Source organism: Cantharellus anzutake (genome assembly GCF_015039405.1).
Source record: "Cantharellus anzutake strain C23 chromosome Unknown EI90scaffold_83, whole genome shotgun sequence".
Lineage (NCBI taxonomy): Eukaryota > Fungi > Basidiomycota > Agaricomycetes > Cantharellales > Hydnaceae > Cantharellus > Cantharellus anzutake.
The window spans coordinates 238041-255055 of NW_024067033.1; the positions used below are offsets into that span (position 1 = coordinate 238041).

The 17015-nt window shown below is 47.6% G+C and overlaps 4 protein-coding genes across 4 annotated transcripts; 2 read left to right on the forward strand and 2 right to left on the reverse strand.

The window, feature by feature from the left end:
• Positions 1 to 390: 390 nt before the first annotated feature.
• On the forward strand, positions 391 to 768 carry EI90DRAFT_3020562 (uncharacterized protein; the record flags this gene model as incomplete). The annotated part of the gene is made up of 1 exon (XM_039057516.1): positions 391 to 768. The coding sequence occupies one exon, from the start codon at positions 391 to 393 to the stop codon at positions 766 to 768; it is 378 nt and encodes a 125-aa protein (XP_038910296.1).
• A 5392-nt stretch (positions 769 to 6160) lies between these two features.
• Positions 6161 to 7046, reverse strand: EI90DRAFT_3081052 (uncharacterized protein; the record flags this gene model as incomplete). The annotated part of the gene is given in 3 exon segments (XM_039061928.1): positions 6161 to 6711; positions 6756 to 6888; positions 6908 to 7046. The coding sequence occupies 3 exon segments, from the start codon at positions 6959 to 6961 to the stop codon at positions 6161 to 6163; spliced, it is 738 nt and encodes a 245-aa protein (XP_038910297.1). The 5' UTR covers positions 6962 to 7046.
• Positions 7047 to 8826: 1780 nt separating this feature from the next.
• Positions 8827 to 9508, reverse strand: EI90DRAFT_3081068 (uncharacterized protein). The gene is made up of 2 exons (XM_039061929.1): positions 8975 to 9508; positions 8827 to 8911 (listed from the first exon to the last, which is right to left on the reverse strand). The coding sequence occupies exon 1, from the start codon at positions 9433 to 9435 to the stop codon at positions 9064 to 9066; it is 372 nt and encodes a 123-aa protein (XP_038910298.1). The 5' UTR covers positions 9436 to 9508; the 3' UTR covers positions 8827 to 8911; positions 8975 to 9063.
• A 50-nt stretch (positions 9509 to 9558) lies between these two features.
• Positions 9559 to 10143, forward strand: EI90DRAFT_3081071 (uncharacterized protein). The gene is made up of 4 exons (XM_039061930.1): positions 9559 to 9615; positions 9645 to 9783; positions 9840 to 9961; positions 10022 to 10143. The coding sequence occupies exons 1-4, from the start codon at positions 9604 to 9606 to the stop codon at positions 10049 to 10051; spliced, it is 303 nt and encodes a 100-aa protein (XP_038910299.1). The 5' UTR covers positions 9559 to 9603; the 3' UTR covers positions 10052 to 10143.
• Positions 10144 to 17015: the final 6872 nt, after the last annotated feature.

Sequence of the window (17015 nt, forward strand, 5' to 3'; positions counted from 1 at the left end):
GGTAGGGAAGACCATAATGGCCTCTACGCTGGCCCTTTTGTTTGCATAATCGAGGAGGTGGTCAAGTCAACCAGAAAGAGCAGCCTGTCAGGGTCCCACATTTTAGCTCTGGGGCCATCGTTAGAAGTTCATCATTACATACTGTATCTGTGGCACCTTACGTCTGGAAACCTTGTGTCACAAATGCCCGCAACGGGACCTGGCAGTCCAGTCTGCGATCCAACCAGAGGTAGAAGTCCTTCCCGTCGGCTCGAGCGACATGAAAGATGAGGAACTGACGTCACACTCCTAGAACATCGCCATATCGCTGAACAGACACAGTCCTAGCATTAACAGCACGAGGACTGTTGAATAAACTTTCACTAAAAGTTTGTACAGGAAATTCTCGATATGGCCGAGAGTCCAAGCATTTCCGTGAAGAAAGCGCCTGCCGATGCAATGCTTGTGACTTTTTTCCTGAAGGACGAGGTAAAAGATTGGGCAATTGTGGACGAGGTTGATAATGAGGTGGAGGAACGAGGAACGAGAAAAGGGGCCACTGAGTGGGCTGCGAAGCGATGGTGTTCCTATGGAAAATGGGTTGTTGGAGGAAAGGTGTTCGGGCCCCGAGGAGGAAGTAATAGATGGGGCAACACTGATAAAGAAGTGGAGGAATGGGGAATGGGGGTGTTAAGTCGACTGCGAAGCAATGGTGCTTTCATGGAAAACGCGTCATCATCGTCGGAAGGGGGTTCGAGTGAGGGCTTGATGCCAGCATTGAGCTATTAGAGTCAAAATGAGTGAAAGTTCAAGACGTTGTAACGGGTCTATCAATCTAGACTCGTGGCTCAGGTCTAGGGGGGGGGTAGGTATCTCTCTATCTCTCAGGGTAGATGTGGGTCCTGCGAGTACGGTGCTGATACTCTCTCTAACCTCTAACTAACTGTCTGTACAGTTGTCACGGAAGAGTCCGATACAAATATAAAAGGAAAGTTGCATGCGTGAATGAATGAAAATAGTAAAGAAAATAAAGAAAATGTCAGATCTCCTCAACCACTCCACCAAATCCGACGATCTTGGACTCGTCAGAACCACCTCCACAGTCTCTACAACTCCTACTATTACCACAACTCACCAATCCTAGTCCCTGATGCAGTAGGGGGTGAAATGTGTGACAAGGGTTGGTTTGACCTGCACGGACTTGTCCCCACAACAACGTTACAAAACCCATCCTTCGAAGAGGAAACCGACGGAGGCTAGTTCAGGATATAAGGGAGGATCGATGATCACAGGGCCTAGCGAAGTCAAACTGAAAAACCGAAATGGTATCCACGTTATTGAAAGAGTCTCCGGCAATTGTATGTTGGGATAGGGACAACACGGAGAGAGTTTCTAATAAGGGTATCAAAGGCTCGAACAGCAAGGCTCGCAGATACCACTCACCGCCAACACAATCCACTTTCACCCGCATTCCGGGAGCTAGTAACACTGCCGGGGGTTCCGGTAGCCTGATTGTCATTGCAGTAGAGGTGTGGGCCGAACCTTCGTCCTCCGGAAGAATCAACGTAGGAAGGTCCATGTCCCTAGATAGAAGAAATCGGAGGCAGAAGATGATGACATGTAAATAGAACTAGGCACCAGAGCTGTCAACATCGTGATATGGCCATGGCTGTTTGGAGCCAGAGCGGAGGGAAAAAAGAGCAAAAGGCACCAACCTACTGCAGATTATCCTCAACAATTTGAGACTTCAAGTGGCATCGAAGTTGCAGTCGGGATATCCAATCCCGGGCCAGTTAAAATCCTTGATATTTATCAGAAGGAGATTGGCAACGTCTACGGAGCAGAGAGGCGAAGATTCGAGAAGATGCATGGTGAGGGTGTGGAACTACATTGGTAATATCGGGAAAACGGCCAGGTGTATGCAGGCAGGGAAGAAGCTCTTGTCGTACTTGATCCTATTGCTGAGTGTACTGCAGCTGGGCGGCGGAGCATATCCATACTCACACCAAAGCTTCGTGCCTGAGATGTGCGCTTGTATGTAGTGTCTGTGCACAATCAAGTAACACACATGTATTGGATGGTTAGCCATTCAATGGCAAGAGGTTCCCAAATCAAGCATCTCCAGTTGAAAGCCACAGCCATGCCAAGCACTTGAGATCCGAGCCGGATCCCACGAAGGCTACAGGGGTCAAGCCCGTTCTCTGTCACTGTCCAGTCAACTGTGCGCTGCGAGCGGACTGAGTGTATGAACATCAGCGCGAGTCTCGGCTTGCTGTACTTGCTCAGCCTGGGGGCGTTGGCCTAGATACTCCATTATAGACCCACTATGCAAGCTGGCCAATCTCCGGTACACGAGTCCGCTCTTAGTTATTCTCCACCTCTTCGTCCCAGCATCATCCACTCTCAATCACTATGTGCTCGATCTCCTATAAACCTGTGGCATGGTATGGACGCTGCGTGACACCCCTCGGTGGAACATCTCCAATCTACCCCATCATATTCACTTACAGACCATCCGCAAGGGATCCTATACAAATTCCTAGGTTCTGTGCATCAGATTGGGTCTTACGTACCCCTCTCAATATTCATATGCATGATTTCCTCCATTTTTATCGTCTCTCACCCTGTAAATTAGCCCAGTGGTAGATTTATCTGTTCAGGTATCCAAGTGCAGACCTTATATAATGCCCGATGAGAGGCTAAGTGTTCATTCATGAGGCGCAGGTCCACAGGGAATCGGATAATCAGGATTGGTTATCATGAACGGGGCATTGGGATGACACAAGGAAATGATGATATCAATTCAACACGTCAAAAGGAGCAATTACATGCATATGCCAAGAGCCTGCTAATATGTAGTAAACTCTGAACAGGTTCGCCTCCTATCGCTAAAAGTTAAAAATTAGTCAAGTTAGAAATTAGTATTTGCAGTTGCGATCCTTGTATATGCCCAGCAAAGTTCGTGGTCATACCATGCAAGTGCTAAATGGAGGGGGGTACAAGTCTGTCTAAATTGATGAACGTGATCATCCCTCCCTCTCCACCAATGCTGACATGGTTACCGTGTTCCGCGGTTGGACAGCTAGGCTTAAAGTAATCAGGTAGCCAACAGATGTGCAGGGCAAGGTTTTCGCGCTCGATGCAAAGAGCATTATGATCAAGAAAGAGATGGGTGGGTGAAGAATTGTGGAAGAATGTTGAAATTGGGTTGGGTAGGTCGCTTAACTTTGGAAAGCTGAAATGTTTTGTCTCTTGCTGACCTCGGATGCGAAGTGTTAAGGCATCGGTGGAAAATAGCATTTGGTGGGGACGAAAGATCTCATTGAGCCGTGTCTGCTCAATGCAACTCCTGTCCGCAATGTCCCAGGCACACACTCTGCCATCCTTGGAGGCCGAAACAAGATGGCATCCATCAGGTGAAAATTCCACACAGGATATGGTGTCAACATGACCTTTCGTTGCCTTTGGCCCTTGAATGGGTAATTCCATTGTTACATCCCGGACATGTACGGTGCCATCCCGAGATGCCGAGGCCAGATAACAACCATCTGGCGAACACGGACCAAACACGATCAGTATGCCCTTTCAGCTCTCGAAGAGGCGCTCCTGTTGTCACATCCCAGATGCGCACTGTGTGGTCATCTGAAGCCGAGGCCAAGTGACGGCCATCCGGTGAAAAATCCAGGGAGTTGATTACAGCAGTATGTGTTGATGAGCGACACTTGTGATCCCGGAGCTGGACTATGAGTAATGACTCAGTCTCAGCCAATATGCGTGAAGAACTAGATATATTACCTATGAGTAATGACTAGAGGTAATATACATAATATAAGTTACAATGATAAAGCAATGAGGGAATGTAACTAACTAACCTCAGTCTCAGCCAATATGCGTGAAGAACTGAGGGAAAAGGAAATGAATTCAAATGAATGAATATGTCCGTGGCCTGGCACGGATTAGTCCGAAATAATATAAAAGAGAAAAGGTGTTGTGACTAAGTAGTCACGCTACCGCGGGAATGTGGCTGTCCGGGCGAGTTCCTCACCCAGATGTGGGAATGTGGCTGTACGAAAACTCGTCCGGCCTCCCATAGCACACGGTTCCTCCAACAGTATGTCCACTCAGTTCTCGAAGCAGGACTCCTGTTTCCGCATTCCAAACATATATGGTTCCACCCCATAAGCCTGAGGCCAGATAACATCCATCTGGCGAAAACTTCACAAAATGGATGCTGGAGGCACGTTCCCCCAGTGTTCGAAAAAGCGCTCCTGTCGATGCATCCCAGATACGCACATTGGTATCATCTGAGGCTAGATAACACCCATCTGGTGAAAAGGAAACAGAATAGACAATGGCATTATGATCCTTCAATTCCCGGAGGGGGTCCCCTGTTGCTGTATCCCAAACTTGCACAGTGCGATCGCGCGAGGCCAAGGCCAGACGAAGGCCATCAGGGGAAAATGTCACAAATTTCACCCAGTGAGTATGCCCCTTCAGATCTCGAAGGCATGCTCCTGTTACCGCATCCCAGAACCGCACAGTACAATCATCCGATGCCGAGGCCAGATGAATCCCATCTGGTGAATATGCAACGGAATTGGCCCCATGAGTATGTCCCTTCATTTCCTTCAGAAGCACTCTCGTCGCCGCATCCCAGATCCGCACGATGCCATCCGCACAGGCTGAGACTAGATGACAGCCATCTGGAGAAAATGCCGCAGAGCAGGGTTTACTTGGGCTGTGGATTATCCCCGCTTGCGGTGACCATGATTGGCTATTACATGACTTATACTATTGACTGCTTGAATGCCGACCTTCAAAACACCAAAGTGAGCCATACGCTAGTATCCAAGTAATTTTTGACACACTAGCCATCGCTGTAGTTCTTTCATGCTTTGGCACGCTTGGTCAATTTCACCCATGATTCCCATTGCGGCAATCCAGTGGAGAAGCGCCGGGACAGCGCCGGAAAGGGCCTTCATTATTTCATCATCGTGGGGCTCATCCAATGTACAAAGGAGAGTGACCCAATGACGACACCCAAACTTCAGCTGCGTCGTCATCAGCCTCTCAAACTCAGGTTGGAGATCAGGAATTTCTGTATCTAGTTGGAAACGCCATAGAGTTGGAAACTGATCCAGCACTGCACATTGCCCGAGCAGTTCTAATGCGAAAAGCACCATGCCTTTCCTCGGAGAGAGCCTGAAAAATGGATCCACATCATTTTTGAACGAATCGTAGGTAACTGGGGTAGGGGGATGCAGTGTAAGAGCTTCTTGCAGCTACTGGATAGGTTAGACAGTTCATGACTCCGACTCCAGCGTGATCCACATACAGATGATTCCAAGAGGTGTATCATACTCGATATTGCAGTGGTGAGATTATTTTGAAGTTGTTTCCATGATGGGAGGATCTGAACTAATTTACTAGAAAACAGGAAGTTAGCGGGAGTTGCGTAAAATAGGCTGTTCAGTGGAATAACCAATTAATTTACTAACTCGGTGAAATCGTTTGGGAAGATCCGTGCGCCTTGGGTTCCATTGAGTCCATGTAGGCATTCGTGTAATGTCCGTTGCAATACAGCAAGGAGAGCTTGAGTGGATGTGGAGATTTGGAATGCGTTGGGTGGGGAACTGTGATAAGCGGACTGCTAGCTCAAACCGGATCAGTGACGGTGAATGACGGCACGCAGGCTATTCTCTCACATGATGCTGTTTTACAGTATCGAGGATAGACTTCACAGCCTTCCTTAGCCTTGAATCTGCCATTAAATCAGCGAATTTTATGATTGTCTGTGGATCGGCATTAATGTCTTTTGCAATGTGCGAATATGTCAGAACTGTGATGCGGTCTCGTCTCTCAGCACCGATTGTGGGATGGTTAAGAGACCCTCTCTCATACTTTGCCCCGAACCTCCGCAGCAACATTTCCTGAATGACGGAAGCGAAAAACCAACAATTTTCCTACATGTAGTTAGTGGATCACTGATGACGACACCTGGTCGAACATTGATGCTTACTTTGGTTAGCTTGTAACCAGGAGATTCTGCTGCAATTGCGTACAGAACTTGCGCAGCCGCAATCAGAGGAACGGGAGTGGGGAAGATCATGATGGCCTCTACGCCCGACTTCTTGTTGGTGAAATCAAGAAGGTGGTCGAGTCTACCAGAAACAGCAGCCTATCAGTAGTACCGCCTCTTAGCTGCGGTAAAGACATCGAAGAGTCCGTTACATACCGTATCTATCGCGCGTGACGTTCCCAAATCCCGTACCCCAAACAACAACAAGGGGACTTGGCGGTCCCGTCTGCGATCCAACCGAAGGTAGAACTCTCTTCCATCGGCTCGAGTGACATGCAGGATGAGAAATCGATGCGGCACCCCTTGAAGATCCCCATATCGTTGAACGGACACGATCCTGGCATTTGCAGCACGACGACTGTTGAATAAGCTTTCGCAGAACGTTTGGACAGAAAAGATCCGATATGGTTTCGAGTCCAAGCATTCGGCAAAGAAAGCGCCTGCCGACGCAATGCTTGCAACTCTCTTCCTTAAAGATGATGTGAACGATGCAAAAGATGCAAAAGATGGGGCAATTGTGGATGAACCATCGGATAAAGTGGGTGTTGACCAGGAAAATGGAACGCTAAGTCGGTCACGAACCGTTGTAGAAGATGTGTCATCGGGCAGAGGAGGCTCGAGTGAGGGCTCGATTCCCTCATCAAGCTTTAAAACTCGGATGAGTGCGGATTCAAGGCATCATAATATTGATTCTTACTTGAAGTCGAGCTTGAAGCGAAGGAGGGGATCGTGTCATGGAAATATCCTTCGGGGCCACGCTGAGACGGTAATAACATAGCGATCGCTTCTGATAAGGAGGTCGATGGCTTGAACAAGAGGGATCCAAGGCTCTGCAAATAGCTGACTCACTATCGACGGAATTGGTGGCATCTTCGGTGGCATTTCCAGTGCCAGCAACAACATTTCCGGAGTCCTGGTGGTTTGGCGTTGTTGCAGCGGACGTAATAGAGGTCTGGGCGGAGCCTTCGTCCTCCGAAAGAACCAATGTAGGAACGTTCATGTCTCTAGATAGAAGAGATCGAAGGTGGAGGATGACTTGGAAATGGAACTAGGCACGCGCTAGGCTTGTCAGCATTGTGACAAAGCCATCACCGTTGGGAGCCGCAGCGGAGGAAAAAAAGAGCAAGGTATCAACCTACTGCAAATTATCTGAGACCTTAAGTTGTGTGGCGTTGAAGCCGTCCGTCGCCGAGGTGTCCGATCCCGTCAAAATTACTTATCAGGAATGGTGGGGAAGATCAACAATGTCTACGAAGCAGAGGCGAAGATTCGAGAAGACGTGTGGCAAAGGTGGGGGTATTAGGGAAATGACCACGTGGATGCAGGCAGGGAAAGAAGCTCCTCAAGGTTGGACTTAATCCCATTGCGGAATATTACTGAGTGTACCGAAAAAGGTACAGATGGGCGGCGGAGCAATGCATACCCACACCATGACTTCTCAACGGTTCATGAGGACGCCCGAGAAATGCGCTTGCATGTAGTTTCCGGGTGCAATCGAGCAAGACATGTATCGAACGGGCATTGGGAAGAGGTTCCCAAATCGAGCATCCCCAGGCAATTGAAGCCACAGCCATTCGTATCGGGCAGGTCCGTTGGCCCTGGACCCAAATAACACCCAACAACTAACCGCATCGATCAGAACCTGATACGTTAACTGGAGGATTTGTTGTGCGCACTGAGCACGACATACCGTTGTTCGTGTTCTACTTGTTCGTTTCAGTATCGATCTATCCTTCTTACTACTCTGTCCGTGCGGTGTCATGCATGTAAGCCTGAAGCATGTCGTAGCTTGGTTCCTCCTGTCTATTCCGATTTCATTCTATATCATGCTTGGGCGGAATCTGCCAAATAAGACGACGCAAGGGACCACTCTCCATGTGCTTTCTTTTTCCGACGTTCAAGCATGCGTCCTTGTCATTCTCCTTAGTCATCAAGTAAGCGTGTGGCGTGGGATTCGAATCCATGTGGCTGTTTTCCCTGTATAGAAATGGACCACCTGCTCTCCTGATATCTTTTCCTACGAGTGCTTGGAGTGGTCCTTTGCGAACCTTGCAGGCGCTTTAGACCACGCTGATCAGCTGTCCAAAACACCCATCAACATCGGCTCAGCATCGACATTATCATTTACGCGCGTTCTGAGATGCTCGCTACTTCCGGTGCGCCAAGACACATCCCCATTGCTTCGCCGGCTCCTCTCGGCGGTTGCGGTGGCATTGAGTGGAGTAGAGTGGCGCTACAATTTGGCTACGATGGCCTTTCTGGTTATTGGATCCGACCTCGGTCAGCGTTTGTCAGGTCCCTTAAAGTTCACATCAATATACACTCTTCACGGTTGCTCTGTTGGACTGGTGGCACGTACATATTGCTGTTCTGACCACGTCAAATCACAATTGGAACAGAACTTCTCTTATGCAGTCCTTGTGTGCTGCCAAGTCGCCCTGGTTCTGCTTCGTCGTGATTTTGAAGCGATGCTGGGAACCACGACTAAGGATCGGGAGAGTGTGGCTTAATCATTCTTGATTCGTTCACACTCCGACATCCCTCCAGTCCATGCCGCGTCTATGTGCAGTCAGGCGATTCTTCATGACATGCCACACAAGTTACAATTTGACCCTCTCTTCCTCTACACCCCCCTTTGGTGAATGTTTGTACAACATTAACCCAGACCCGGGGCCCATACCATGAATATCCATACGCCTCCGAGGGTACACTCCCTGGCACCTTTCCACTTGGATCGATTGCGATGCGTCGTGCATGTTTGACATGTCTGGTGAGATAGATAGATTCTGCGTAGTGAATGATACGATCTTTTGTGCTGTGGATGACTAGGATGAGCTGCACGGTAATAACAAGGTGAAGATGAGTCACCCTCATACGACACAACTCCACACCAATTTGTTTCGAATGTCTTTTAAGGATCAAGAGCTTTTCCACTTTCGCTTTTCCTTCAGATGTCCTTCGAAAATCTACATCGTAGCCAAGCTCAACCATAGGTCTCGCAATCATCATTTTCCTCTCATCCGTAAGTCGTCCATCAACCGGGGGTGGTTTGGCAAGATATTCAATGAACTCCGGGTCACCGCAAGGAATTTTTGTCGTTGTAACTGCGAGAAGAGCATGGTGTATCCGAAAAGGAACCGCACATGTGGTGTGGTAGAAGTGAGGATGAGGATTTGTTGGAGAATAACGCCCCTCATCGACCCACTGCATGCATCTATGCCTCTGAATCCGAGATGACCGATGAAGGCGATTGCATCTTCTGCCATGGATAACGTGGTAATTTCTTCCCGCTTGCTCGCCTTCACTACGGAAGCTCCGAAATCTCTACATGAGGCCGGTCTGCATTCGTGGGCCACCAAGTTGTTCATATAATCCATACCGGTGATCGAATACCAATACTAATGCAGTGTATGAGAGCGAGCAAAACGCCATTAGAAAAAATTAACAGAAGTTGGGCGCTGGAAGAGATCTTTTGGCTACATCGAACCCATGGAATACAGCTTGAACTTGAAGCTTAGACCTCGGGGTTTTGTTACATTCTGTTTATGATTGTTTGTGTGCAGAATGGTTCAAGCCTTACGCACAGATATCTGGTTGGATCCTCACTCACTCTGCTATCATGGAGTGGAGGAAGGCACATCCGGAGCTCCCCGACCGACCCTACTGCATCGGCTTTCCCGTTCATTCAAATGTCATGTCTGTCCTTGACCTGGCCATTAGGCGAGGTACTCCCCATTTTTATCCGCTTAATATTCGCCATTTGCTCATACTTGCATGATAGTCTGGCTTGGATTCACTATTTGTTTTGTTCTGAACCCGTTACCTATGTTTGCAAGATCATCAAGGTATTGGTTTTTGAAGAAATTCTTGACATTGTTCGTCTCTGGTCTCATCCCTGTCGAGGTAGGCATGCTCTTGTTGGGAATTGGCCTGCTGAATGTAACGGGGTATCCGTATTCTTAGTTTTCAAGCAAGCAGAAATGTCACTACTAATAGGAGGGCTAACGCGGAAGCTCAGTCTCCGTAAATGAAGAACTGAGGGGAAAAAGAAAATAGACCCAAACAATTACCTATATACAATGCAGTCACGGTATCAATACAACGGAAACGGAAAGTAAGATCATGTGAGTTTGGTTAGTGAGTCATGCGTCATTGTAACTCCAACAACTACCCCCAACATAATCAGCTCTGATCCATACTTCTGCAGACTTCTGGCTTGGTGACCAACTCTGCAGTCTTACATTCTCCCTTGCTTCCCTCTGGACTCTTGCATGTTCAGTCCACAATGACTGGGCTCCCGATGGCTATGAAAAATGCGGACTTGTGCATCATTGGCAGACGCCGTTTATTTTAAGCTGCATGCCTGTGAGGTCTCTGGGGGTAGCTCAGCACACAGAGCTGTAAGTGATACAAATGTGTGTATTTTATGGTAGTGTGTAAGCAGTTACCCGGAGGTTCCTGCTTACCCATGTGACTATATGTATCTAATTACATGTGGCTCAGGGTTCGGGGCTATTGCCCTGACATTCTCCCCCCTTGCGTTGCATTTGTGATGCATACAAGGTTGATAGTGAATAAAACAAAGTTTTAAGAATTGATTTACATTGAGTTTGAAATTATCAATGAGTGTTTTGTTGTCACCACTTCAAAGTGGGCGATTTTTGTACATGTCGGTGAAGGAGAGAGAAAGGGTTTAAGGAATAAGTGAGTGTGGGCCGTCACTTTGAAGTGAACAGCAATACATGGGTATCGCAGGGAGAAAAGTAGTGGAGTTTGTCGAAAATGAATTTCGACCCAAAGGTTGTATGTCTTTGGTGTTCCTCACTTGTTCCATGAGGGTTCATGTGTAAGTGGTGTTTACACATGAGCGGTGGTGGATGTGGGTCTTTTGATGGAGTAGAGATTTCCGCAATTGTTACTTGCGGTTCCTCGCATACAGTATTGTGTGCGGGGCCTCGAGTTGGGGGAAGGTGTTTTCACGGGTGCCTCAATGGCATATTACCATGTCACTTTCCCTTTTCTCAAGGGTGGAGTCATTGCCCCAGAGGAGGGTTTTCCTCCAGGTTGTTCATCTGGACATCTGATTGCTGCATCGGATGTGATGACATTGTCAGAAACTGTGTTCAAGGTGATCGCGGGAAGCAGAGCAGAGTATGGCGGTGTGAGTGGTCACTTAGCTAATGAGCTACTCCGTTGCAAGGTGTCATGGTGTTGGGACTTTGGCTTCAACGACTTGGCCAGAGCGTTGCACCACGCATTCTAGGCTGTCCCGTATTTCACGTTAGCGGGAAAGACCTTGCAGCGACGTTGACTTAAGCGGGGATGAAGTTGAGAGGTGAACTTAGGATGAGAGTACTTGGGGGGGAATTCTAGTCGATATTTGAACTAAAGTACATCAACAGTAAACTACAAGTATAAATACAAAAGGAGAACAGAGAAGGGGCTGGTCGGTCTGGCGCGGGACGGGAACGGGATGGTAAGTATGACAGAACTAAAAGAGTGATGAGGACCAGGGAAATGAATGGAACAGAGGATGGCGAAGTTGGGAGGCACAGTAGGCCGACAATCTAGGCGCCAATATGGTGGCAGATCAGAATGTCAATATACGAATAAATCAGATGTCAATAAAGGAATAAACCAAATGTCAATAAGGAGTGGATCAGTGGCGAACATATCAACTGCTAGTTAGCTAAGCGAATGAATAGGAATAAACGGTATTGGCCGAATGGCTGAGGAACCCAAGTGGTGGTGGGAGAATGAAGGAGGCGCTGCTACAGGGCTGTAGAATGGGAACCACTATCGGCACTGCTAAGTGATGGGCAATGGCATGATTAATGGGCGCGAGTAACGGGGGTGCAGAAAGTGGTAGAAGGGTGGGGACTTTGCAGGCCCGTGACAGACATAGCCTGGGCTACATTGTCGGGCTGTGGGCTCGACGAAGTGGGCGCTCCCTGGGTGGGAGTGGGTTGTTGTGTTCCTGAGCTACTTGGCTCAGGTGTGGAGTATGGTAGGTCTACCATTCTTCCCATGGGGAAGGGTGGTCATTGGGCTGGTTGTCCAGCATGAAGACTTGCATCTCTTTCCCGGTATTTGGAAGCTTTTGCTTCCCGTTCCGCAGTTCTTGTGGCACGTTCCTCAGGAGTCCTGAGTGGTTTGAACTGGGACTTTAGATAGGTGGCTTTGCCTAGACTTTCCCAGGAGATTTTCCCTTGTTTTCTGGGGAATTATACTCCTCTACGAGTCTTGCAATACTCGGGAGTCCCAAGAAGTATTTCTCGGTTTCCTTCACTTTTTCGCAAAGGGTTCTTTGTACCTTGCCGCTTTTGAAGGCGGCTTCAGCCTGTTCGTACCAGTGTACAAATTCTTTCCCACTCACACTTGTCCACCAAGCATATGCGGCGTCATGCGCCACTTCTGACCCTGCTATTCTCCTCATGGGGAAGTTGGGGTCGATTGTTACATCGACTGGAGCTTTGACTTTGCCGAACTTGTTGAGTTCGGCGGTCTTGTATAGCATGTGGACACTTCCCTGCAGGGTAGCTTGCCCATAGGGTGCTGAGGTACTCAGCGGCCCACCGCCTCTGGCAGTGGTCCCCATTTTAGGGTCTGCTGTCGGTTGCCTACCGCTCTCCCTCTTCCCCTTGACATGGGTTTGCCCTTCTGAGGGTGGGCCCTTATGCAACCTGGACAGGGTCGCCTGCCCACGGGGTGGCGGGATAGTCAGTGCCCCACCCCTTGATGCGCTAGTCCCCATGTGGGGTTGTGCCTCATGAGGCCCGGAACCATATCCCCTCCCCCTGACCTGGGAGGCCCCTGTCATAATGGGTTTGGCAGCGAGGTCTGCCAGTGCACGTGCCTCTCTGAGCTCGCATTTCAGTAATTCGATCTCCCTTTTTTGGAGATCGACCTCTCTCTCTGTGTCTTTCAGAGAGTCAAAGATGCCCTCGGCATCTCTTCGTGCTCTGTTGTATTTGCGCCTCCAGTGGGCACAATGGTCGCAGGCATCTTCTGACACCCTCGAGTTATCAGACCATGCCCATTTGGACAGTCTGGACGAGGAGCCACTGTCGCTCCCTTGTCTCCCTCCTATGAGGGACTTCATCTCTTTCAGCTCCTTGCGGAGCTGACCTGTCTGAGCAGCTACCGCTGACACTGATTCCCAGCCTGCATTTGGCTGGGGTGTTGTTGGACCTGGGCCGAATTGGCCAATCCAGGGGTTGATCTGGCCAGGGAAGTTCCCTGGGGAGTATGCCTGGGGCTGCAGCAGCAAATGCTGCCCCTGGAATGGTGCTTGTTGTGCCATCGGTGCAGTTTGCACCACGTATGGTTGGAAGCCCCTCTGAGGAGGCTGGGGGTATGCAGTGCCTGTTAGCAATGCGGATGGTTGTTGGTTCATGGCACTCATTTGTGCTGCGTGCGTCGTGTAGTCCATGGCGCTTATCTGCGCCTGGTGTTGTTGTTGTTCCGGGGAGGCTTGCTCCCTGGGTTGTCGTATTTCGATGTCCGGTGGCTTGTTTGGATCGAACTGAGGGTTGCCTCCCCCAGAGAATGACATTTCGTCGTTATGTTTCTCGTGGTGGTGGGAGGGGTTTTCGTTCTTGCATGCATGGGATTTGCCGCAGTTGTGTGTTCTTTTGCATGTGAGCCTGTGGTTCACATGGTCTAGGTGAGTTACTTGCCTGGCCCATGTGATCTCTAGTACATGGTGTGGCTGTCCAGGTGAGTTACTCGCCCAGAACTTTCCCACGCTCTTGGCTGTGGGCCATCATCCCTCGGTTTTACTTCCTCTGTGTCAGGGCACATCCACCTGACCCCGCGCTGCACCCCACACCGTACCGCACTACCCCGTTATCGCTCCCCGTCTCCCCTCCCCCATTTTCCCCCTTCTCTCTATCTCTATTTCTATTTCTATTCTACACTCGATTTCCCTTTCTCCATGTACTACTACATACCTGACCCCACCCCCCTGATTGCCACATGCACTGCGCATACTCCCACCTACTGAGCGGCCACCTCCGGGATCTCCTGCGGAGACACCCAGGGAGGTGCGGCTGTGTGCGGAGATGACGTGGCTTCCTCCACGTGACCCTGGCCACATGTATATAATAGTGCCTGGGGTGGGAACAGAAGAAGCAGCCTTCTTCTCAACTTCCCACTTCAGGTAAGTACTGTAGCTTTTCCCTTTTAATGATAATCTCAACTTCCCACTTCAGCTTAAGTGGTTGGGGATGCTCACCCCATGACGGGATCGCTGCTATGCGCAGCCGCTACTCGTCCCACCGAGTCCCGCGCTGAAGGAGAGAACGAAGGAAGGTCAGTTGGGAGGTTCAAATGAGACCACCACCAAGCTGTTCCCTGGTTCTTTAGTTAGGATGGGGAAGTGTACTAGTGTTATTTATTGTAAATATAGTACCAATCTGAGTGTTTTGGCTAATTCTATTTTTATGGGTTAGTTTTAAAGTTCCTGGGAATTGACTTACAGATAAACTGAGCCCTGCGGAGCTGTTTCGTTATTGGAATTTATTAATTTGTCTAGGTGTAATTCTGTGTAGCGTTGTTTAATTTGGTTTTAAATTTGAATTTAATCTTCTACTTGGTGAAGTTTCAAAGATTCTATTCAGTTAATGAATTTGGATTGTGTCTGGAGTGTCCCTTGGGTTTATTTTATTTTTGTCTTATTTTATTGCTTGTTTTAACAGTAGCAAGATAACTGTTTTGTGTTTACACTTTGAAATCTGGAGTGTTAACCAGCTCTCCTGTTGAAATATCTACTTAATATTTCTCTCCTTTATTGCTGCCTTTTACTACAGTGGCAATCTTAACTGTATATCACTTTTTCGCACTGGAGTGACAACCAGAAATGCTTGAGAAAAATAATACTCTATTTTCTTACTTCTCTAAGGGGGGCGAAAAGTCGCAGAAAGGGTCTCCCTTTTATACTCCTTGGGTCGCCTTCCTTTTTCACGCTCTACCTTCTATTTACAGGATTTATTTACAGTGTATTTTTCTCAGACTGAATAAAAATGAAAATTTCATGCTATAGTTCTACTGCGCTTTTGCTGCCCTGAACTGCGGTCAGACTGCACCTAGAATTCTTATTGTCCTCCCTCGCCTAAGCTATTTTAATGGTTAATTGGAACTTGGCTGCGCTGCATTTGCCACAGTTACCTATTTCAAATTCCCTATATATACCATTAAATTTGCTATGACTCGATGATTCTGAATTCAAACTTCGCATTACTATGCGTACGGCTGTGCTGAGACCTTCAGCTGATTTATTCCATTTTTATTTAGTGACATTTAGTTAAAATGAGACTGAAATGGTAAATGAGTGAATTATTCAGGTTTAGAACTGAAAGAAAAAGTTGCTAGTAGTCAAGAATTACTCAAACGAATGTGTTATAGCTCTCCACTTCATTAGAACATCGTTCCCTAAAATTCCCGCCATGGTCCATCGTAGTTTAGTGGTTTTCGTGAATTTCGTTCATATTCCCTGATTCCCCTTTGTATTATCACATCCTAATCCTCCATATGTATTGTTCGTTGTTATAGTAGGTTGTCCTTGAAGATTTCATATTTTTATGTATTTTATTTAGGACTCTGGACCTCTTGAAGCTGTTTTCCCGCGCGTTTTCAGGTTTCTAACTTCATGTCCCTATATCTCATTCATTTCTGGATGTTTTCTCACGTTCTTGGTATCATAAATTTTCATTTATTCCCACCTTTCCAATGGTACTAAGGTTGTGTCCTATTTCCTGGTATTTGTTGAGTTAGCGAAAGTTCACGCGCACATTCGGTAATCACGTGCGTCATTCCCATAGTCATTCGTATGCGGGCGCCGTTTCCGTTTAATTGTTCGGGATTTATGATATGCGTGGGTGTTTATTTCTTTCATATGGGCTTCTGTGATTTATTTCAGATTTTTCCCTCATGATCTAAGGTTGTTTTGCACTTTCCATGCTTTGTTTTGACCGGGCTCTTCCTTATTTGGATGGAAATTGGTCTTCGCGATCTGCCGAAGTGCGGATCTCGGTTCCGACAGCCGGTTCCCTGCGCATCACCACCCTCACATGTCATTACATATGATGTGGATTTCTATATTCCCGTCATGGGTATAACTTCACAACGGCTGGACTGTTTGGGCTGAGAATTTGCATAACTATAGTTCCCCATTTTTAATAATTTCCGTGTAAATTTCGTTGTATGTTTTAATTATGGATCCTATGCAAACATCGTCTTTTCCCTAAGCTCGGACTTTTGATGTCACTAATCCCGTTATTGGATATCTCATTAACGCATGATCCTTTTATTATGAAAATTTGGGAGGAGTAAGATTGGATCCCTTCCTTTCTAATGGGCTATCAAGCTTGTCTCGGTCGTCACTGGTTAATCTTCGCGCTTGCCTTTTAGGCATTGTCCTCGTTTTTGCAGGAGTTTTAGTCATATCTCCGTTGTTTATGAGTAGTTTCCCCTGTAATTACTCTCATTGGGTCCGTTTGGTGGACATCTATATTTCCTATTATAAACACGACTTTGAATTTTGCATTAGTTCCTGAGGAATCCTTGTTCCATGGTATTTCCATCCTTGGCTACGTGTGCGGACGTGGGAAAGTAGTTTCCGTGGAGGTTCTCTGATTGTTTTTATAGTCAAATCTTGGTCGATTGTCCTAATTCTTGGTTTAATATTTGCTATAAATTCCCCCGAGAATTCCGTCTCGTTGATGGTAAGCTTGAAGTATTTTTGCTATTTTTCTTTCTTTCGATTTATCGTGTGTAGTCATAATAATTCATACAAATTCGTAAAATTCGTTAAAATTCAAGTCCTTCTATTTTCTCATATCTACTTGTCATATGAGGTTGTGTGATTTATCTGGCATATTTCCATAATGGGTTTCCATAGTGTGGCTGTTATTTCTCCTACAGCGTGCAGGGACCTCACCGCGTTCGGAGCTGTCCC

Excerpts from the sequence above, each read along its gene's own strand:
- EI90DRAFT_3081071 (XM_039061930.1), top strand. Across the intron at positions 9,784-9,839 it reads TGACCTGGCCATTAGGCGAG|TCTGGCTTGGATTCACTATT; the intron begins GTACTCCCCATT and ends CTTGCATGATAG. Across the intron at positions 9,962-10,021 it reads CTGGTCTCATCCCTGTCGAG|TTTTCAAGCAAGCAGAAATG; the intron begins GTAGGCATGCTC and ends CCGTATTCTTAG.
- EI90DRAFT_3081068 (XM_039061929.1), bottom strand. The coding sequence starts at position 9,435 with ATGGATTATATGAACAACTTGGTGGCCCACGAATGCAGACCGGCCTCA.